The sequence below is a fragment of the Polyodon spathula genome, chromosome 15, assembly GCF_017654505.1.
Source record: "Polyodon spathula isolate WHYD16114869_AA chromosome 15, ASM1765450v1, whole genome shotgun sequence".
In the NCBI taxonomy this organism is placed as follows: Eukaryota; Metazoa; Chordata; class Actinopteri; order Acipenseriformes; family Polyodontidae; genus Polyodon; species Polyodon spathula.
The window spans coordinates 31,447,774-31,472,070 of NC_054548.1; the positions used below are offsets into that span (position 1 = coordinate 31,447,774).

The 24,297-nt window shown below is 37.7% G+C and overlaps 1 protein-coding gene across 1 annotated transcript in view; it reads left to right on the forward strand.

Annotated features, from left to right (window-relative positions):
• Window positions 1-24,297, forward strand: part of LOC121327833 (ribosomal RNA processing protein 1 homolog A-like) — a 71,625-nt gene that overhangs the window by 4,674 nt on the left and 42,654 nt on the right. Inside the window, exons 3-9 of the mRNA XM_041272075.1 lie at window positions 9,670-9,727; window positions 10,100-10,185; window positions 10,773-10,834; window positions 16,171-16,300; window positions 16,433-16,497; window positions 20,004-20,176; window positions 20,342-20,442. Coding sequence (XP_041128009.1) covers window positions 9,670-9,727; window positions 10,100-10,185; window positions 10,773-10,834; window positions 16,171-16,300; window positions 16,433-16,497; window positions 20,004-20,176; window positions 20,342-20,442 — 675 coding nt within the window. The remainder of the gene's footprint in view (window positions 1-9,669; window positions 9,728-10,099; window positions 10,186-10,772; window positions 10,835-16,170; window positions 16,301-16,432; window positions 16,498-20,003; window positions 20,177-20,341; window positions 20,443-24,297) is intronic.

Sequence of the window (24,297 nt, forward strand, 5' to 3'; positions counted from 1 at the left end):
GTACTGTATTTAGTATTCTACTTATATTCTTAATACACAACACTTGCACATTTTAATATATAATGCTTGCACATTTATTTCATGTTTGTTATTTTTCACCTCCCATAGTGTTCAATATTTAGGAGGGTATAAAGTTTGGATCAGAATCCAATATCATCCCTTACAAATAAGTAACATACTGCGAGTATACTTGTGCCAAAATTGTCTGGTTTTATTATATTATTGGTACCATTATACTATCCTATTTTGGCACAAGTATACTTACAGTATACAACTTTGTATATTCTTTTTGTAAATAATGCAACATAGTTCTCAAATATTGGACATTTCTTAGATTGTATCTTACTTCTCTTTTGCATACCTGCATTGTCTCTTGCTAGATATGCACCTCCAAATTCTGACATGTATTTTTAGAAAACCAGAATCAACTTCTGCTCTGGATCAAAAAGCTATAATGCTCTGCTAATGCTCAAAAAACTAGTAGAAACTAACTAAAACGCAAGTCTGGGAAAAAGAAATGGAAATCTGGAAAAAAGTGTATGAAACTTGAGCTACTGTACCTATATTGAGTTGTGGCAATGTTGCTCTACCCGTGTGTATTTCTGTGTTATATGTTGCGTGTTGTGTGTTAATATTGGTGTATAGTCATTGTTACATGGGATATAATATGGGTTACAAGCATGAGTGTTTAAAATGTATATTTGTATTTAGGCACGAGGATTGAATAGCACTTCACGTGCAGGTAAAATGTAATATGTGAGCACGGGGAATTGCACTTCATTAATTCACGTGCAGTTGTACCGAGACTCCAATTGAATGATTGATTGGCAATCGTTTCGGTACAGCTGCATAAAAGCAGTTTGTTTTCACTCACTCTGGGTTGTGTGTTTGGTGAGAGGAAAACGGGATTGGAGATGGAGGTAATTAACAGTAAATCATTCATAATAACAGCTCACCGTGTTTGTCTTTGTAGTCTGTTTTTCAAACTTATGGAAACTATAATAAGATCCAAAATGGAAAATTACCTATATGGTAACAGGGTCCTGGGAGACAGTCAACATGGTTTTAGGAAAGGGAGATCGTGCCTAACTAACTTGCTTGATTTTTTTGAGGATGCAACATCGATAATGGATAATTGCAAAGCATATGACATGGTTTATTTAGATTTCCAGAAAGCTTTTGACAAAGTCCCGCATTAAAGATGAATTCTCAAACTGAATGCAGTAGGGATTCAAGGAAACACATGTACATGGATTAGGGAGTGGTTAACATGTAGAAAACAGAAAGTACTGATTAGAGGAAAAACCTCAGAATGGAGTGTGGTAACCAGTGGTGTACCACAGGGATCAGTATTAGGTCCTCTGCTATTCCTAATCTACATTAACGATTTAGATTCTGGTATAGTAAGCAAACTTGTTAAATTTGCAGATGACACAAAAATAGGAGGAGTGAGAAACACTGTTGCAGCAGCAAAGGTCATTCAAAATGATCTAGACAAGATTCAGAACTGGGCAGACACATGGCAAATTACATTTAATAGAGAAAAGTGTAAGGTACTGCATGCAGGAAATAAAAATGTGGATTATAAATATCATATGGGAGATACTGAAATTGGAGAAGGAATCTATGAAAAAGACCTAGGAGTTTTTGTTGACTCAGAAATGTCTTCATCTAGACAATGTGGGGAAGCTATAAAAAAGGCCAACATGATGCTCGGATACATTGTGAAAAGTGTTGAATTTAAATCAAGGGAAGTAATGTTAAAACTGTACAATGCGTTTGTAAGACCTCATCTTGAATATTGTGTTCAGTTCTGGTCACCTCGCTACAAAAAGCCATGTTGAGGGAATGACTCTTACCAACGCTTTTGTACATAGTCTCAGATTCTGACTGTACAACAAATATGACATGTGATGGGAAAGTCTGGATTAATTACATTACACCATTATAAGACAAACAAATAAACAATAGCCTAATTAAACCATTGAAGACTAACAATTTAATAGTTATCAGCGTTGTATCAAAAATTGAATTTCACAGCATTTTATTGTATTAATTAAGAGTTATCACATTCTAGTACCCTACAATATCATGTATGTAGGCAATAGGGTAATGAGGTTGTTAGGTTAATAAAATAACCCTGGTTAACTGAAATTGAAATGCACCCATTACATAACGGGTGAACTTACCAAAGCTGTCACGCAGGAACTGGCAACATCACGCCAGTCTCCACCCCTCCTGGAAGGCACTAGGCTCCATGATGACAGTTGAACAGTGCCAGTCCATTTTTTTTCTTCAGTCTGCTGTGTGTAGTGTACACAGAGACCGAAGATTGTAAGAGATACATTTCTATTTCAGGGAACCAGGGTTATGATAAAAGGATATTGCTGCTCTAGAAAGAGTGCAAAGAAGAGCGACCAGAATTATTCTGGGTTTAAAAGGCATGTCATATGCAGACAGGCTAAAATAATTGAATCTGTTGAACAAAGAAGATTATGCGGCAACCTGACTCGAGCATTCAAAATTCTAAAAGGTATTGACAGTGTCGACCCAAGGGACTTTTTCAACCTGAAAAAAGAAACAAGGACCAGGGGTCACAAATCAACTCCCCAGTAATGTTGTTGAAGCTGACACCCTGGGATCCTTCAAGAAGCTGCTTGATGAGATTCTGGGATCAATAAGCTACTAACAGCCAAACGAGCAAGATGGGCCGAATGGTTTGTAAACTTTATGTACCGTACCGAGCTCTCGAAGGCTGGATGCGCCAGTGGAGATGGGGTGTAAAACAAGAAAGTGAACTGAGAGACAAGGAAGCCGTTTCTGGCTTTTACATGTGCTTTAATGAAAGAGTGCATGCAGAGTGACTGCTAATGAGTTTGTCAGAGCGCTGTGCTTTGCTGGACAGCCACTGTTTATTGCAGAGATAGTGTGTATTGGTGACTTTGTGCGACAGTACTGTCTGTCCATCAGCCAAAACACTACCTAACGCAGACAATCTTAATCGTAAATATTTGACAGAAATTGATGATGCTTTAGTTGATAAACTTATGGAACGCATTGATGGAAATGTCCAGTGTGAATTTTTTTCCTTTTTTTTTTTTTTTTTTTTTTTTAACAAAAATAAGATAAAAACCGAAAATGTGGAACACAGCATTTGTTACTCTATTGCATCCCTCCCATTCAGTAGCTTTGCAGAATCTAGTCTCGGTGTGTTTTTGTGCTAGAATAATTTTGTATCTTAACCCCCAGAAATATGGGAATGTGAGTTAGTCGCAACTCGTTTACTGAACGGTTCTGATAAAGAAAATGAGATGGTTTTACCCGTGTTTTTGGCCATTTCTATTTTAAATGTGCGCATTGGAGCATCCTTTTTATAATAATTGACCTGTATGCTTTATTTAAAAGTATTGCTTGAAAACGTAATGGTCATTTTATGCATTGTTTGACAAAAAAGAATATTCAAGTCAACCAGTATTGATTTTTGGAAGCTCATCACACACTTTGCTATATATAGACGGTTTATATTAACATCCCTTAATTTTAATGTGAATACAGAAATCCAAAGTTCTTACAAGAGAACTGTTCTGTGGCAACTCAACCAGAAAAGGGACATTTCATTGCCCGTTTCGTAACCATTATTATTATTTTTTTTAAATGTCCCCCTCGACCTGTGACCTTCCAAAGGTCAACCTAAAGTGAGAAAGGAGCTTGACCAGAAAAATCACCCTGGGTGCAATTTAGATGCTACCATCATGTGTAGCACCTTGTTCTACTCATATTGAACAGGGCTTTTCAGAAAAAAATGCTAGGAGCACCCTGCTCAATTGCCAGACGAGGGGTAACTGATGAGTTTTATTCAAACTTCAGCCTAACTCTTTACCCTGTAGGGGATGTGGGTCCAAAAATGTGTTGCTGTAAGAACATTTAGTTACCAGCCTTCTAAATTCTCTGAAAAAACGTTTGGTTTCAAGTCCCACCACTGGTCATTAAACCCCTTTGAAATTTGAATTTTTGCTATTTGTACCAAGTTTAGGCCGTAATAACTTGCGTGGGGGGGCCTTCAAAAAATCACCCAAAGATATGTTTGGATAGATTTGATGAGATCTACAAGCATCAAGCAAAATATTATGGTATGTTGGGATTTGGGTTTTTTGGAAGATTTTTCAAGTTGTCATGCATTCAAGCATTGTTTATAGCCACTGGCGGGGCGAAAGTGCCACATAGTTCTATCCAAACTGGCTATTCTGCTTTGTATTCTGAGGATTGATCTAGATCAGCGGTTTTCAAACTTTCCCGCCGCGCGTCACATTTGTTGTACAGTCAGAATCTGAGACTACATACCGAAATCCCTTTACCTACCTACCACATTGTAGATTTTGCGACTTAGCAGTCGAATTAACAATGTTGAATCTCCTTTCAAATAAAACCACAGTCGTACCTTTGTACGTTTCCTTTCTGTTGGAAAAAAAATGATAATAAATCCCTAACTCCTGGATTGGGAAGTGTCTGAAATTGGATTCCCTACTCCAGACCTGTTGAGTGTGTTTATATCATATAACGAGTGCCCATCACCAAGCTGCCTGGCAACTGATTAACGTGAACAGACGACTGCACTAAACACTAACCTGTAAGCATTTTGCTAAGTCATTTTTGAGTGCATGATATAAATGTCACATTTTATACTTTAATCAAGTTTAGTTTTTGGAAATATTCACTTAAGAGTGTGCTTATTCTGGCTGGATTCAATACTGCACATGACACAGATAGCATTTTAAATGTCCAGCTCAAGTGTTAAACCATAACATTCAAGTTAAATAAATATAAAAAAAAAAACACACATTCAATGTGTTGTTCAATATTCAGACAGTTCCGCATGCTACCAGTATTTTTAAAAAGATGCCTGTATTTGTAAATTTTAATTTTTTTTTTTTTTATGCAAAGTGCCCCGTTTTCCCTGTTCTACAGCTCAGTTTAAATGCACCTGTCTCTGTCATCAAAGACTTTGTTGTGCCAGAAATTGACTGATTGGCTAGCATGACAATGCGGCAAATGGGTTTTTCACAAATGGTTGGTCAGTCAATTAATTATCCCCCTAGGTAGGCACCATAACTTAAAAAAACAAAAAAAACCAAACAAAAAAAAAACTTTACTATCACATTTTGGTTTTTAAAATCCTGTTAAGTAAGGTTTTGGTGGTTTTCAAATGTGTCATCATAACAAAGTCCCTAGTCCCATATGCAAGTTCATAACCCCTCAGCTCCAAGCTAGTGCCATTGGAAGCCCACATTCATGGGGTTTCCATGGAAGTTTTTTTTTTTTTTTTACTCGAGACATTTACACAAGAAAAATGTCTCATGTAAAATGCTTTTTTAGGTTTCCATTCGCTTAGTTTATTTTACTTGATTAAACCGGGCTTTTCACCCAACGTCATGCATATGAATGGGAATGGTGGGGATGTAAATTAGCTATGCGTAAAATACTCGTGCTGTTTTTCAAGATTACTAGTGCAAATGTGGTTTCCATGCACAGAGAACGGGTACACGAGTGAATCTAAGCTGCTGTAATAAAGAAAAATACCTTGTGCCTGGCTTGTTAATGTGTTTTACTGCTCTTGCCCAAATTGCTTTTCAAATGCCATTCATAGTGAATACTGTTTTCAACTAATGTATCTTATGACTCATTAATTAAAAATAAACTCTGAGGTATAAAATGAAACTGACCAACATGTATTGTAGATCTCTCAGAATACAGCATATAGGGAATCTGGTGATGCTGCGTGTACTACCCTGGCTTAGAAGCCCTACCTGTCCAGACAGCTGCTGAGGAAGCATTCAACACCATGTTTGGGCAAATACGGGTAGTGGGCACTTGAAAGGGAGGTGGCAGATACTGATGAAATGGAGTGAAGTGCATTCATTCGTTCCCAGAATTGCCACTGCCTGCTGTATTCTGCACAAACTTTGTTAACAACAAAATGAGGTGTTCAGGAATCTGTGACAACCCACGTTAGAGTGGGTGTTTATCAAAATTATAACCAGCAATTCTCAAAAACAAGCCCAGTTCCGTTTGTTATAAGCGGACTTGGCAACTGTGAAGGTTACCTCAGCCGCCAGTTTCAATTGGACAGCAGCGATCTGAGGAGGCTCGTGCTGTCCGAGATTCTCTCTTTTTAAGTTGTATTGCATTTACCGTTGTGTTACATAGTAATGACGCACACAAATAAAACACAATTAATACGTTCGTTTGCAGTTTTATTTGGTCAGTTCTGAGAGGGTGTTTGTTGCGCTGTTTTGGGCGATCGAGCTGTCTTTGGACATAACCGGGATCAAAAAAACGACGGGAATTAATTGAGTTACATTTAAGCGGCTCACTTGCACTTCTAGTTTAACTTTAGCGTGGTTTTTACAGCAAGGGTAGTCTCAAACAGCTGCTTTAATACTATAACAAAGGCATAGCACAGTTCATGGTGAGTGGTTTTATACAGAACTGTAAACCCACAAGAGATATACAACATGACAGTCCAGACACAGGAAAAAAAAACAATAATAAAAAAAGCTGCCCGCATTGTGAACTACACTGCTAACCATAAAATCATCTTTCAGCCAATACTTTCTGCGGTATTGGAATCCACAGTAACTGACCTGCTTCCTTGCAATATTTATAGTTAAGGATAAACACGCTCATTAACATTTACTTGTGAAATGCCGGTTTCCATGCAAAACTGGGCGTGGATTTTCCCATGTGTTTCATCATTTACACGAGTAAATGAGATTTCCCCTATCCCTCTCTTTGGACGTTATTTTCGGCCACAAACCTGATTAACATGAGTAATTCTCCCAAACGTGCACGCGCATCACCATTTCACGTGTAAATTGTTACTTTTTCCTCGATCTAATCTCAGAGAAATCGCAATTGAAATAGCCAGTTTGGATATAAATATTTGGTACTTTAACCTCACCAAAGTGGCTGTAAGCAGTGTTCGAATGCATGACAAGTGCAACTGCAAAAATACTAAATCCCTCGATACCAACATATTTTTGCTTGATGCTTGTAGATCTCATTAACATCTATCCAGACATATCTTTGGATGGTCCCCCCACATGAGCTATTACGTACAAATAGGAACAATTTCAATTTCAGGGGGTTTTAATGACCAGTGGTGGGACTTTGTGTGAGGTTTCACAGGATTTGGAAAACTGCACTGGTTGAGTTGGCATGGAATGACCCAAGACTTAAGTGATTTGATTCTGATATCCCTCAGTAGGGATAACTTTCATACTTGTTCCGTGTTCAGATGTCTTTGGCTCTTCATATGCAAACACTTGTTTTTGAGTTTAAAAAAAAAAAAAAAAAAAAAGTTGTCTGTCATGCCTGTTAAATTACTCTCTGTGGACCTGAAGCAGGTTTCAGAAAGATGAAAGACAGACAAACAGAAACCTCTCGTTTATCTACAGTCTGTAAAACTTCAGACTGGGTGAATATTTCGTTGAGTTGTTTCTTTGTGGATAAAGTGACCTATCTGCATGTGTGAACCCAACGCAGGCCCTGGGCCGGCCTTAACACGTCAATGCGGTGACGAACCTCAAATCACTCCCCTACTAGGACGAGCGTAGGAGGTCAACACAATGTCAGTTTTAAGGGGTAGCACCTGGGACGATGCAACCCTTAGCGGTCCCTTTATTCAGCGCTTGTCAGGCGCGTCGGGTCCAATTTATTTTAACATGCAGTGTTTTAAATTTTTTTTTTTTTTCTCCAGAGTAAAGCAGGTTTAAAATGTATTGAATTGCAAAAGGACAGTCCTGCATCTCCAGCCAAGCCCCACCCCTCGTTCGCTGTATTTTTCATAGCTCTTTATAGACGTAGATACTCTCCCGATCACTCATTTTATCACCAAACTCAATAATGCGATCCAAGTCATTATTTTATTACTATAACATCTCAAAAAGCTTTGCAAATGTCTGATATTCTTTGAGCGCTGGATGCAGAAGCAGCTGTCTCCTTTGTCAGTGTTCTCTGGTGAAAACCTGTAAGTTTGTCCGAGAACTCTTGGAAATACTGAGCAGCAGGCCAGAGATAAACCCACCACAGATCTTTAATTTTATGGAACCTACGGCGATCTCCAGCCCATTGAATAGCAATGGGGAATGCACCGAATACACCGACACTTTTGACGATGACGCTTTATATATATATTATATAACGAAATTATAATTATAATTATAACGAAATTTCAATGTACCATTTGTAATTCAGTAATATGAAAGAATTGGTCAGGAGTCTGAATACTTTTGCAAGGCACTGTATATATTCCATACATTTCAGATTGTAGCAAAGATTGTAAATCTCAATATTGATAAATAATGCATACAACGTTGCATATTCAGTCACCATTAATCTGTACTGTGACTAAAGTAATGTACACATCCTTGTTTGCTACATTTATGCATGATACAACACGATCGCTTCTTTCCACAGTAACCGACTGCACTGTGAACACACACCTTTATTGTATCTTCTGAAATAAGTACAGTACCAACAGTGTTGCAAAAAATAATGTTTACGTCTGCAAATTTGCCAGCTCAATCTTTTATGTTGACTTCTGGGAATGCGGTGTTTGTCACTGTTTACATTCCCGACAAGCACTTTGCTGCAATTTTGGCTTCCTTTTCAGCCACATATGTGAACGCACTTACCCCCCAAAACCTCAACTGTGAATGGAAATTGAGACGGCCCAGAGACGGCCCAAGGCCGACTCAGTAAGTGTGAACGGGGTGTTAATGACATAAACGTAATGACGTAATTATCGATATGTGTACTGAGGACTATACTGTCATAAATAGCACCATATTCTCCAAGAACGCACACTCTAACAAAACTTTTTATCAGTCAGACATCCGATTTACCACCAACAGGCATAGCAGCACAAATTCCGTAACGCTAGCGAGCTACAAGTCACTATCACACAAAGACAATGTTTCTGACAAAAGCTCTTAAACGTGTATTCAACTTCTCAAAGTGAGCTTAAATTTAAAAGCTCTCATACAGTGACTAAAAGTGAATTTCAGTACTTCCATTTGAGCTTTAGAAAAGTGTCGGTTATATGGGAACAAAAACAAAACAGGAATAGAGGCATGAGTTGAGCATAACATACATCTTCGCAGCATCAGTCAACTGAATTCAAGTTGATAAAATTAAATGTAGGTACTTGCATTACTGGTGCATTTGTTGATAGTTGGTTCGTTTTCTTTTTACAAAATTTGTGAGGACACAGCTAATGCGTAAGACACAAACATAGCTCCGGTTTACTGAAAACTTCCTGTATGTTTGCTGCCGACGTGCTAAATTTTGATACTATACTATCAAAGACGCAAGATCTCTAATCTCAGCCGTCCAATCGCCAATCTTTTTTTCATAACCATGACAATGGTACTGAGGTGGGTGGGACGGATATATTTTTTGAACCACGAGGATTATCTAGACTCTCCGCAGAGGATTACATCTGATATGGTTTGGTATGAAATGTTTTTAATTGTCAATCGCTCCATAACTGGGTGGGACCAGGCCCCTCAGGCCCAAGCATGGCTCTGCCCCTGCAATCATAACTTGTCATTGCTAGATATTAGTATAATATTGTCTTTAAGATCTTACCTCCGATGCTTTCTCTTACAGGAAGAATTGGCAGCTGTTATTTCTCGGCTGATACATTCCTTGCAGAAGACTGATGCCCGTAAGTGATTTCTATCATGTTTTCTGTCTTGTTTGATGTTAAAAAGAAACCAAACCAAATGTCTTTACTCAATTTGGTTCACTTGGAAACAACCCATATGTGAAACGTCCGTAAGAAGTCAAATGAAGATATTTGCTCATGGGAACCCATTAATGAACATACAGGACTGAGCCTATTACATACCTGTCGTTGCTCTAAGTAAGCATTTAGAAGCTTGGCCCCAAAAGCAGAGGTTAGACTGGATAGTTTGGCCCCAGATATTTATAACCATATCTAAACTAGTCAGTACGTCTCAACATATGAACAGGGATTTTTCAAAAACAATGTTGGAGTAATGTTTAGGGATGTTAATCACCTCTCTTCTATTTTCAGAGTATTTATTTCTAGAGACCTTCCTTCAGACCATGAATCGGGAATGGAATGGCATAGACAGACTGCGTCTTGATAAATTTTACAAGGTACTACTACACATGCTACTACATTTTCGCCACGCACTCGCATGAGTTAAATTGTTCCGATAACCAACAGAACGTTCATATTCATATCCACATTTACATCTCTGCCAGGAACAGATAAAATGTTGTGTATTTTCTGTATACTATAGAAAGTATTGCTGACTGTTACGGGTAATAAACTGGGAATATATGGACTTGTTTGTCCATCCATCCTATTGTGATGCAATTTGATAAACATTCTTTAGTATAAATTGTTGAGATTATCAAAAACTGATATTTCATCTACTTTCTTGTCTTTTTCTGGTAGTATTTTATGTGATCCGTACTGCTTTTTGTTTTATTACGTTATGGATTATAAACAAACTACACAATTTATCAACTGCAAGCACACTTCATGTACATGCACAATATACATATTTTGTTCTCTTTTTAATATAGGACTGCATTACATTTAAATGTAGTTTTCACATATCTGATATTTAGCAATGCCAGTCTTCATTTCAATACAAGTGATTACTTGACTGAATTAAACATTAGCATTGCACTACAAATTGATATTCCAGACTTGGTTTCTTGTTTTCTTTTTCCAGCTCATCCGAATGGTTTTAAGGCAGTCTTTTGAACTGCTGAAGAGGGGAAGCTGGGATGAGAGGTAAGGGCTTATTATATTGATGGCTTGCTGTATAGATTATAGTTGGTACACTCAGTAAAATCCACTGATCTGCATTTATCCTTTGTGGGTTATGCACAGTGGAGGTGCTTGTACTTGAAAACTTTTTTGTATCGAGAGACGCAGTTATCCATATTTGATGAAGCTTGGGATGTAGAGGGCGGGATTTTGGTCTTGTTACATAGCAAGTTGTTGGGAACACAATGAGGCAATACAAAATGTATTACTTACAAACTGAAATTAACTTTTCCATCCACTAGCTAACAGGGCTAATGGATGGAAAAATCCACCGGCCCCACACGAGTTCTGTTGGGCCAGTATATTGTTTTGTATTTGCATTAACTGATAATTACCCTCAATGTTTCAAAAGCTAGTTGATGGGCAGAGACTGAAGCTGCCAGTCAGTTTGACTGACTGCAAAAGGTCTGTTATGGGCAGTTTTGGCTGTAGATGGTTGACATAATGGCTTTAGATGAAGGATTTAGTGCTAAAGTAGAATCAACGGGGTTAGGAGAGCAGAAAGGGAAACTGCATAACTGTTATGTACAAAATTATGAATTTGCAAGTGTCGAAAGAAATGTGTTTGATGCAATCCAAATTTGTGACAGCTGTTTAAATGAGGCAAAAATGTCATCAATTATTGGTTTAAGATTCGAAATGCCATTATTTCGCCAAATACGGAAAGCAGTCTTGTACTGAAAGTAGGTGTTTTGAGTCTATGGGGGCAAAAATCGATAGACTGTAACCTGAAATGCTGTCTAAACTGTGTTCAGATCCGAAGAGAATGACAAACAGGTTGGTTCTTACTGAATTTACTTACTACTTGCAAAATTTTGGTAATGATACTTGCCCTTCGGGCAGTCCGTTGTCCACATTTGGTTGTCCAAAAAAAAACGTAAAGTTGCCCATAATTGACCTGTGGACTGTGATTTGTACAAAGTACACTTTACTCAATATAGGTACAGTATCTCATGCCAAGGAAATGTATGTACATGGATTAGGGAGTGGTTAACATGTAGAAAACAAAGTACTGATTAGAGGAGAAACCTCAAAATGCAGTGAGGTAACGACTGGGGTACCACAGGGATCGGTATTAGGTCCTCTGCTATTCCTAATCTACATTAATGATTTAGATTCTGGTATAGTAAGCAAACTTGTTAAATTTGCAGACGACACAAAAGTAGGAGGAGTGGCAAACACTGTTGCAGCAGCAAATGTCATTCAAAGTGATCTAGACAGGATTCAGAACTGGGCAGACCCATGACAAATGACATTTACTAGAGATATAATGTGCTGTATGCAGGCAATAAAAATGTGTATTATAAATACCATATGGTCACATTCGGTCACATTCTGCACAATTTTTCTAATTATTCCTGGCAGAGGACAAGCTGCTGACCTCGCCTCTGCCAGAACACATTTTTAATAAAAACAATAACATAACATACCGTGCTTCACCATTATTTTTGTGTGTGTGTTACACAGACGATGCAAAGATCCCGAGTGACCTGCTAATGGTAATGCAAATAACCAGTAAAACTACTGCTGCCACCTTGTTGGTTGGTGGAAGTGAACGATATTTTGTCATTTATACAATGAAGCCGTGAACAGCCTTGTCAACGCTATATTAAATAAATAAATCAATTATTCAAACATAAAAAACTAAATCTGTGATATGTGAAGTATAATTTTACAATAAAGCTAATGTTAATCAGTTACATCAAACTACATAATCCAGAGAAATGTAAATATAGGACGTTGAAATTGTGTGCTATGCTGCAAGGTTTATAGAAGGCGTTTCTCTAAAAGCTGCGTGTAACATCAAAGAAAGCTGCCAAGAGCAGCCGACGCAGCAAGCTCTGGTAACAGAACGCAGCAATTGAAACTTGTATTCTCTGTCGTTGACCGTTTCCTTCAAAACCATTGTCAAAACAGACACTTTGCTAAAGCTGCAAGTACCATTGCTTGATTTAGAAGCATGTTTGCAGTTGAAAAATGCGTTAACTGGTGTATAAAGTAATTACGATAATTGCGGTGTAGAATAAAAGAAACCATGTCAATACCGTAGTGTATCTAAACGGCGGGAAACTGAAAAACCGGCATATATAGGAAGAGGGAGTGGGCTCGCTCCAGATTCGGCTGCCGGAGTAGAGCTGAAGCGTCTCATCTCCCAGAAAAAGCTTCAGCTCCGCTTGCAGCAAAAAAAGTAACTACATTAGGAAAGATAACCACGTAATAGGCCTAATATTTATTGGGTATAAAATGAATGCTGAATAAGATGTCTGTGTTATAAAGTGCCAGTTAGTGTTCTTCAGTTCAGATGCTGTATCAAAAGGGATAGACAGAAATGGAAGTTAGACTGAGAAGTTGTTTGCAGTTTGAACACCGGTACTGTATTTACTGTAGAAATATTGCATGAGTCACTAGTATAAGGAATTGGGGGGACACACTGTAGGAGCGTTGCATCTGGGCACGTTGTGATCGAGAACCTTATAACGAGGGAGCACTGTGTGTGTGTGTATATGTTTCAGTCTGCAGGGCTCGCAAAATCGCTAGCCCAACATTCCGTGAGAACCAAAAAAAATATGTTGGGCAACATATTTTTTTGGCTGCTTGCCCAACGGGCAATCCGATTTTTTTACTCTTAACAAGATAACGTTCTGTGTTTGAATCAAACAGTGGTTTCTCAATCGAGATTCCGCTCACAGATCATCCCGGTAAAACACGTTTAGAGGGATCAATGATCAATCGAACCCAGGGGGAAAAAAAAATAAAAAGTCGAATACGGCAGTTATTATCACGACTCACATTTAGCATGTGACATCGCTTTTTTCATTTCTTTAATATGATTAATAAAATGTACCGGTAATTTTATTTTAAATGTATGGTGCTTGCTTGTAACTTATTATACAGAGTGCAGCAACAGGCTCAGATCCAAACAGTCAGCCAAGTGTAGATATACTATTTACACCTCACTATATGGCCTTCATTTTACGATTAAATACTGTTTTGTTTTGTGTTTTTTAAAAAAACAAAAAAAAATCAAACTACTGCTGATGTTGGCTCGTACAACAACCGGCAACTCTACGCAACCGGCACGGCAAAGCATTGTTTTTTTTTCTTTAAATAAGAAACTAAGATTTCAATTAACATTTGAAATTGGGTGTACTGTATTCTTCAATGAATAGGATATAGCCAGACTACTGGATGCAGCATGCCACAAATAGGTACTGTACTTGTAATTCTGTTTTTATTCACAATCTCATTGCTATTACTATTATTAGTGCTAGTAGTGACAAATACTGTAATAACAAAGAAAATCAGAGAGTAAAACAGTACTAATATTGATAATTTAGCCAATGCCTTTATCCAAGGTGATTTCCTTAACATACTCCTGCAGCTTACATTGTTTGTTTTGGATTGTCCTTTTACTATAGAGAACAAAAGGCTTTGGACCCAAAGAGGGCTGTTATAACAAGGGTGTACTGTATTTGGTATTTGACTTGTATGCTTATAACACTTGCACATTTTAATATGCAATACGTGCACGTTTATTATTTCATTTATTTTTCACCTCCCACATTTAAGAGGGTATAAATAAGTTTGGATCAGAATCCAATATCATCCCTTACAAATAAGTAACATACTGCAAGTATACTTGTGCCAGAATTGTCTGGTTTTAGTATACTATTGGTACCATTATTCTATCCTATTTTGGCATAATAATACTTGCAGTATACAACTGTGTATTATTTTTGTAAATAGTGCAATATAGTTTTCAAATATTGGACATTTTCCAAGATTGTGTCTTGCTTCTCTTTTGCATACCTGCATTGTCTCTTGCTAGATATGCACCTCCAGATTCTGACATACTTTTAGAAAACCAGGAGCAAAAAGCTATAATGCTCTGCGGCTGCCCGCCTGTGTGGATAACTATCAAAAAAAGTAGTAGAAACTAAAACACAAGGCTGGTAAAAACAAATGGAAATCTGGAAAAAAGTATGGAATTTTGATGTTGAAAAAGTGTATGAACCCTGAGATACTGTACCTATATTGAGTACAATGTACTTTGTACACATCACAGTCCATAGGTCAATTATGGGCAACTTTGTTTTTTTTTTTTTTTGGACAACCAAATGTCGACAACAGACTGCCCGAAGGGCAAGTACCATTACCAAACTTTTGCGAGCCCTGGTGTGAGACTATTTTCTAAGCATTACCAATAGTAAACACTACCTATAGGAACTAAAGTATTAAAATCAACAAGCACATAAATAACCCCTTTGAAATTGTGCTTGTTGCGTAACTCAATCAAGACTGGTAAAAGCTGCTATAGACACTTGCTAAGAAATTTTTTTAATAATCACAGCATAAAACCTCCAGTATTAGTTTTATTTAAAACACTTAATACTACAGTAACAGTTATAAAAAAAGTCATACAATGTACTAAATTAACAGTATGTGAGAACACAGGAGCACCACAAATACAGAGTCCGATTACTTTCCACAACTTTGGTTTAATTAAAATAACATATTGCATAAGCAACATGGGTTGGTAATTAAAAGTGAAAAGGAACACAGCACTGCTGTATCCTTTTTTTTAATATATAGATATACTGACACATGTGAACAGTTAAAGACAATATTTTTCATGTTTTGTCATCAAATATTGTTAAGCACAGTTATTATACTGAAACCAGGTCTAGGAGACGATTGGAAAGTAAACGCTGTCTTGCAGGACAATGCTTGGTGCTTTCTTGCCGGACAGTAGTTGATGCTAATTGGCTTAGACACTAAATGCCCACATGGAGATGCTAATTGGTTAAAACAGTAAAATCTTAACATTACTGCAGACAGTGCAGCTCTACCATGCTCAAACGTAAACTAAGATCAACAAGAGAAAGGTTGTGAGTGCGGCTGCGCCTCTAGCACCCGTCCTTGTGCCCAAAAAAGAAGGCAATAAAAAAAGATTGCGCCAGACCAAATTAACCTGCATTTGGCAGATGCTAATTTCAAACTCTGCTGTAGGGATGGCTGTTGAGGCCTTAAACACACCAAAGCCAAGTGAATGCAATAGGCTTCAACGGCATCACCTATTTGCATTTGGTATTACGTCATTGTGTTCCCAGTGGCTAGTTTCTTTTCAATGTCAAAGTGCACCATTCTGTGTAGGCTGTATCAGCCACAGCATATACACAAACTAAGTAACTTTATGCCAGTTCAATATATTTATATGCATGGGGATTATACTGAAGGAGCCAGACTGAGAATGGCTGTCAAAACCCTTGTGTTTTTTTTTTTTTGTTTGTTTTTTTTAGCCTAGTTGAGCGGTTTGGGTGTATACTGAGTACCCAAGTGCTGAGTGCTGCCAGTGGTGCTCCGTCAGGAATTCAGTTCCATATCCTGGACATCTACATGGAGGAGTTGGCTACTGTTGGAGCAGAGGAGGTATAAAATATGTATTGGTAGACATGACAATAATTTTGTGTAAATAAGGGGAAGAAGCCATTTGTTTTAAAGGTAAGCTGTTTTTTGTGTTGAATTTTCTTGTTAATGTTTGTTTTGTTTTTTTTATTTCAGCTCACAGCAGAACAGAATTTGAAGTTCATTGATCCATTTTGTAAGATTGCTGCCAAGACAAAAGAGTAAGTAATTATTATTGTCATTTGGCCCTGTCCACACTACATAACCGAACTCGAACCGTACTCAAATGGTTTAATCCAGCTCAAAGCATCCACGCTGAAATACTGTTTCATCTTTAGTCCACACACTATTAAAATAGTTTGGTTACAGTTCCTAGCAGTGCAATGAACAGTAGAAATGAATACAATAATATCCCACCATGCACTGTGTTTTATTTTAAAATAATGTGTTATGCTTCATATTAATAGAAGTGCGTATTGCTAAAAATAAGTAAAATAAGTATTTTGGAAAAAAGTAAATGCAAACACAGAAGTAGGACTTGAAGTTTTTGGGTTCTATTTTTAATCAGGTGACGTCCCTTTAAACAAATTGAGCTGATTCTGTGTTCATAAAACTCAGAAAAAAAGCGGTTTTATTAAAGCGGTTTTTGTTTATACCTTCATATCTTGCCTGAGCCTAATTCTGGTGCCCTTAAATTCATTTCAAACAGAGCTGACAAAGTATGTGAATTGTACATCCCTGAGCCTACTTTTAACTTGCATTTCATTTTTACACCTATAATTTAATGTTGTGCTTTTGTTATTTTCCCAACCAGTTCAATAGAGAGATGTCCTGACAGATTTTTTTTAAACATAAAAGTGAATACGTAATGCAGAGTATACACTAACAGCAAGAAAGTGTCCTGAGGGCATCACAATTCGAGGGCATTTGTCATTTACTCCCACCTTTCATTTGCAGAGCTCGGCAACTCTACGAAATCAACCCACCCCCAACTCTAACCTTAAGCAACCCCAGCCCTTAAACCTAACCTTTACCGAACACCTAACCCTAAACCTAACTATTAAAAATCATCTGCTCTCGAGTTGGTAGTGTGGACGCTAACCGTATTTAGCACTTTTAGCCGGTTTAAATGCAAACGTATACGGTTTAAAGGCATAGTGTGGACAGGGCCTTTAAGATTTGGAAATTCAGTTCCTTATAACAACTGGCAAGATGTATTAATAATAGTCTGTAGACCCAAGTGAAGTTCAAAAGCTAATGAAAATGTTTAGGGCTGGCACTTGTGGTACTTAGTTATCAGGATAGTCTCCATTGGCCAGTTGCAATGGATATGAGAGGTTAGTCCTTAGTTGTGTACCAAACTGTGTAACTGCTGATAATGTCCAGTACTACTGTTATTAATTGCAATGAAAAAACACAAGAAACAACCCTGAATATCAGCTGCTCCACCAATGTTAGATCCATTTATTTATTCTTTCATTTATACTGCACAGAATATCTGTAGTTGGTGTTTCCTTATTTTACGGGTCTTCATTCAAAACGGGGACCATGTGAACTGATCCCGCCTGTCTCTCCTTCCATCCTTCTGTCTGCATGTCTGTCACATGTAAGGAAGTTATCCTGTTCACCAGACATTTTCATCTTCAGATTTATCATAGCCTCCAATTGACCTTTCATTTACATTTGGGTGTAAACTCCTGATTTTATACAAATATTCTTAACCAGTACATTCTCTTACTTTTTATTTAGCACTTTATTTGAAACTTCAGCTTCTCAACTGTAATATAGTTACTTAAAACTGCTCAAGAAAAAAAAACTAAACTCCTCAAACTGCATGGTGATTTAGCTGCGTTTACCATACTCGGACTGGGCCACTCATGAAAATAAGATATCTTAAACCTTTTTGGCTACAAAATTAAAACCTTACTGGGTCTTTATTCAGCACTCCAGATAAGCTATGTAATGGCTGTTTTACATGTTGAAAAAATATAAATTACATGTGTGGCAGGCTGGCGAGTAGAAAGAGGCCCAGAGACAGACTGCAGTTCAAAAACATAACTTTTATTATAAATAAACACAAAAATGAAAGGGCACAAGGGCCAAAACAAAGCGATTTAAACACAAAAAGAAAGACAAAAAGCAAAACTTACAAAAATAACAATTTCCAGGCTGGGCAATGCCTTCACTGGATTCAAACTTTCCAAACAACCAAAAAACCAACCTGCTTCCTCAGCTCCCTCCTCTCAAATGAGAAGCAGAGGCCTCCTTTTATGTCAGGTGGCTGGGTGCTGATTGATCGTTAATTAACCTAATCAACTAATCAACCCCAGCCACCTGAACATAATAAACCCAGGCAGGTAGGGGAAATTAACCCCATCCCTGCCAATTTAAAAAGGGCAGAGCTTTACTCTGCCACAGTATGATATTTAAGTTTGAATGTGGAACAAATACAATTTTGCTGCACAGCTTGATGTTTCAATGGTCAGTTGTGAACATATTGCATGTGTTTGCTAGAGAAGGGATCATAGAAACGTGACAAGTCCAGGATTTCAATAAAAAAAATTAAAACATAGTTGAATCCATTCGCTTGCAATGCGTATTTGACTGGTGCAGTAGGGATTTATTTAACACAGTATATTATAACTAATATTTCCACTAAACAAATGTTTAATGCAAAAGTAAACTTTTTCATAAATTCCCATTTTCACTTTTGATATGAAGTCTTTTAGCTCCGAACACGTTATTTAAAGATGAGAAGGATTGTTCTGTGTCAACGCTGTTGACTGGTATTGCGAAGCATCCCAGGGCAACTACCACAAGAGCTGGAAATCAGGGTTTAATGCTTCTCCAGAACTGTAAAATGTTCCTCATTTCTTGATTTGCTTCACAGTAAACCCGATATTCTCTCTGCTGGAATGGTGTTCGTGAGATATTTTCAAATACCGTGGTCTTACAAATGTTAAGGCGTTTTAGCTTTATACGGCTCAGATACACAGCATGCACTGTGTATAAAGGTCAGCATGCACTGTGTATAAAGGTCAGCATGCACTGTGTATAAAGGTCAGCATGCAAGGTGTATAAAGTGGCACTGTAAAAGTCACAATCACTTTCTATTTACACAAGACTTTCTCACGGTTTTCCTGGTAGAATTTAAATTAATGGCAAAACTCACTGGTTCCGTGACAGTGGTGACCACTGTGACATAATCGTATCCTTTGTCAACGCTTGAGTTACAATACCATATTAAAATTAAGGGAAGATTATAATGCAGCAAAGTGTGTTATTTAGCTTCCTAAAATGTCGGCAGCTTAGTGCTGAAACTGCCAATGCTTTTTCATTGTACAAACAAATACGGATTTGCTTGACGGTATTGTTCGCTTTGGAATTTAATACAAATGTTGGTTTGTTTGGGAAATTCATAACCGTTGCATTCCTAACTTTACTTTGTCACCAGTGGATGAGTGTGTTTGTTGCTTTTGGGGAATTCTTTCTGATAGCAATATGTTTGCATACTTTTTTACACCCGCGCTTATAGAGATTTTCAAATCAATCCAACAACTGGTCATGAGCTTTCACAGAAATATGTCCTACAAGAAAGCATTAAAAAGCTTGCACACACACTTGCAAAGAAGTTAAACAGCCATTGTATTTATAAAAAATTATATAACGTGACAACGGTAGAAGACCTCCAGTTAACTCTGCTCTGTTTGCTTTTCCTGTATTCTAGTCACCTGCTCATGCAGGCAGTAGCACATAGTATATTTGATGAGATTGTGGACCAGTCTCCATTTGCCATTGAAGACTTGATGAAAGAGGTGCAGCAACAGGGACGAAATGTGTCTGACTCAGAAAATCGAGATCTCTCCAAGTCGAAAAAGTCAATCGGACGGCAACTAAAAGGTGAGCACAATTTCTTTGACAGGAAATCCTGGTGGGGCTCTGACTAACTGTGGAAAGGCTTGCAGTCTTCGTTAGGTGGTCTTTTAATTGAGAAAATAGTTTCCATGAACTGGCAGAATGTTGCTTCAAATGAAGACTTCAATCTGGTTGTATTCTATGTGCCAGGTAAAGAAGCTGAAAAAAAAAAGCAGAATTTGGAAGATGACTCTGAAGGTACCATTGAAATGTCTGAAGGTGATGGTGAGGATATTGGGCCTGTTCTTCAGGTAAGTGTTTTATTTATTATTTTTTAGATAGAGTTAGCCACCAGACCCTGTCAACTGAACAGTAAACAAGAAAAAAACTCTTCAAAGTAGTTTTTTTAAATGTTATTTATCTAAGGGCAGTTTTTTTTTTTTTTTTTTTTTTTTTTTTTTTGCCCAAGTGCAATGCACATAGGATGGCGAAGGAATATAAAAAAGCCTGTCTACAGTCCATTTCATGGTTCGACATTAACCATGGTCCGGTGGCCTGGGGCCGGTAGAGAGCTCAGTTTGGCCGGTAGTTGTGAAGCACCACATTCCCGACTGGGACGGTTACATTTAACTAGTATAATATAATATATATAGTGCATATGGCTTCTGTTTCATGAATCCAGGAAAACAGGCCTGTGTGTCAAAAAGCTGAAAATTAATTTTGAAACCATTTTGTAAAAACATGACTATGAACTAATTCTAACTTTCCCACCATGTGTCATTTATTGTACAGTCAGAATCTGAGACTGCGTGCTGAAGTGCTGTGTTGGTACTCGTTCCCACGGCAAATCTTTTACAAATCGGGTTTTCTACAGCTAAGCAACTAATAAGCCAAAAGGAAAGCGCTGAAATGAATAAATCATAATGTAATTATGAAAACAAATGAAGATGAACATTTAGAGTGGAGGCTTCATATGACGGAGAAAAAGTAATGTTTTGCCTTGTTTGGCGTCATTTTCTCACAATTGCAGATAAAACAGCAGCTTTATTTGTTGTGAATTCAACATTTTGTTTGCATCACATCCAGTATTACATTAAGATGTCTCGATTTTGATACCCAGATACGCAATCGAATTGTCTAACTTTTAGATTTGTCTAACTTTTTCGATAATTTTCGAACGTTCTACATATTGTTATTTTGCATTATGAATATGGTTTTAATAGTGTTTATTAGGATTAGGGATGGACATAGTTTCCTATTTGAATACACAGGGTGCAGCATTTTTGTGTATTCGCTTACTCGAACTCTGGTCCCTTACGCTCCCAAGAATAAAAAGCAAACACGTGTGTACAAGCAGACAGCATAACTGTGTAAGCCAGTAAAGTTTAGCTGGGTTCACAAATTGTACAAACAATGTCCAAGATGAGATTTCTTCGCTCTGTACCTTATTTCCTTAGGCAGAAGTTTTTTTCTTTTGTTTACTGAATTAAAGTACAAAGAACTCAATGAGCAGTAACGTCACAGTGCGTATCTCTTCCAATTAAAACAGCAGTAGCATAATATTGCGCAAACCACCAAATAATTTTTGCTGTAGTGTATTCAGAATAAAATAACCTATCATATATAGCAACCTAAACATTCTACATCTGTTTAATTCTAACAAATAATACTTAGATATTGTAACCTGGCCAAAATAGAAAATACATTACTAATTACAATTAGCCATCAAGTACTGACATCAGATGAAGTCAAGTTACTTTGTTTATTCAATAACCTGTAAATAATTCAAAACAGGAATCCCTGGTTGCACTTTTAATGGTCAGTGCAGATGTTGCCGTTACTTCATCCATTCACAAAGTCAACAGTAGGTGTTTTACATTGAACCACAGTCCAGAGTTAAAAGAATAACTCCTTTTCAACTCCAAGTATCTTCCATTTTCTTATATTTACTCAATTGTGCTTAACATTTAGTATGTCTTTATATTTATCATATTGTTAAATTACCTTTCTAATTTCAGTGTTACCCAAGTTTGGATTACTGTACTATTAAGTACTTACTTCAGCCATTAAAATGTATATAGCAACATATTGAAAGGCTTCGTTTAACCACTTTCTTTTGAGGCATGGGATCTGTTTGGTTACCACAGACAGTTAGAAACATACTGAAAATAAAAACCATCATGAAAAAAAAGTGTATATATTGGGCTAGATATAATTGCATCCGGGCGAGTAAAAACATTAGCTCAGTGGCCCGAGGGGCGAGTAGTTACAAATCTAAACTTGGAGCCCTGCATTTGTTCAGCACTTGGCAGGCGCGTCCAGTCCAATTTTATTTTCACACGCGCTGTTTATTTTACACACTCTGTTTTAAAATAATTTTTTTTCAGAGTAAAACAGGTTTAAAAGGCATTGAATCGCAAAAGGACACTCAGTGCTGTATCTCTAGCCAAGCCCCACCCCTTGTTCGCTGTATTTTTCACATACCTCTTTATAGACGTGCATACTGATAAATCCTTGTTTTATCACCAAACTCCTCAATAATGCGATCCAAGACATTATTTTATTACTATAACAAAATAAAAGCTCTGTAAATGTCTGTGATGTTCTTTGAGCGCTGAGGGCAGAAGCAGCTATTTCCTTTGTGTCTGTGTTCTCTCCTGTAGTCGGTCTCACTCGGCCATTGGATGGTTTTATCTGCCTTTTCTGTAGATAAAACGACTAGAGACCTGTGCTTTACATCTTTTTGATATTGGACAGGAAAGGGAAAATTGTAATCCTAGGACAGCAAAGGGTTAAGATACGTAGTTTGTGATTGCTTGCAGTGTGCAATAGTTTTTTCTCCGTACTAGCACGGTATGCGTTGGCCCCTAAAGGTGAAATTCTATATGCGGAGACTACTGTATATATGTTTTTTATCTACGTTTTCAAACAGGATTTACAAGATTCAATTGTGCTAGCATTCTTGCTATGAATCGGCAGAAAGTTCCAAAGACTAGGGGCATTATAACTAAATGCCCTTGCTCCGACAGGGTTCAAGCGAATTTTAGGGACTATCGTAAGATTAGCGTTTTCCAGTATCGGTGAATGACCAGGGACATATGGGGTCAGTAGATCTTGAAGATGAGAAGGTCCAAGTCCACGTAAGGCCTTACAGGTAATAAGAAGAACTTTAAAATATGTTAATTGCGATTCATTTTTTTTTAGTCGCTTGACAGCCCTAATATAACATACACAGTCGAAGCAGCTTAAGCGAGACGCCCCTGTGGAGTGAACAACCAGCCTGCTTAAGCAGGCATCTTGTTAAAGAGAAGTACAGTTAAACAACACAAGAAGTTGAATTAGTACAGCTGCCAAAGTACACAAACACGCATGAACAAGTATTTAAAGCCAAAAAAGCACATTATTGCTAATTGTGTTACTTCAGTGCTGTAATTTTGTTTACTGAAAATATTTACGTTGTCTACAATACATAATTTACATAGTGTTGTTTGCAATGTAAGTACTGATTTAGACCTGGGAGGATCTGTTAGCCAGTTCTGTGCTGCTGCTGAATCAGCATCCTGCTTTTTGCCATGCTCATGTCTAAGCAGTCTGGTGTCTTTGCTTCCCTCTGAGTGGATGCTGGTGCAGGGGTGATACAGTGCTGTAATGAAACAGACAGATGTTTGTAATCCTGTTTGGAAAGAGTATTTTATAACCAGGTCTGGTGACCAAAACAGTAATTCCCCGGCAATGCACAAAGTGTACGGCACGGGGTAAGCAATAATGGGATTGCAGTCCCAAAGAATGAACAATAAATGTCCACACCACAATAATACCAACACGGTCAACAGTCCTGGGTGCGTGCAGTAGTGCTCGTGGTGGGTGGTAGTTTATTGTGTGACAGTAGTGCAATGCTGTTCCGGTTTAGTGCTGGCCCTTGGCGACAGCTCCGGAATCGTGTTTGCAGTCTACTAATCTAAAAACAAGACAAATTACACAGATAGATAAAAAAAAACTCACGATACTGTTCTTAATACAGTGGGTCTCTCACGACCACCTCGGTTCAAAACACAAACCAAAGCGAAGTAACAGATTACGATTCTCCGTCCCCTTTTATGCTGTCACACAAGAGCCCTTGGTAAACGAGTGCAACCTCCTCCAATCTACGGCTGCCACGTCGTTTC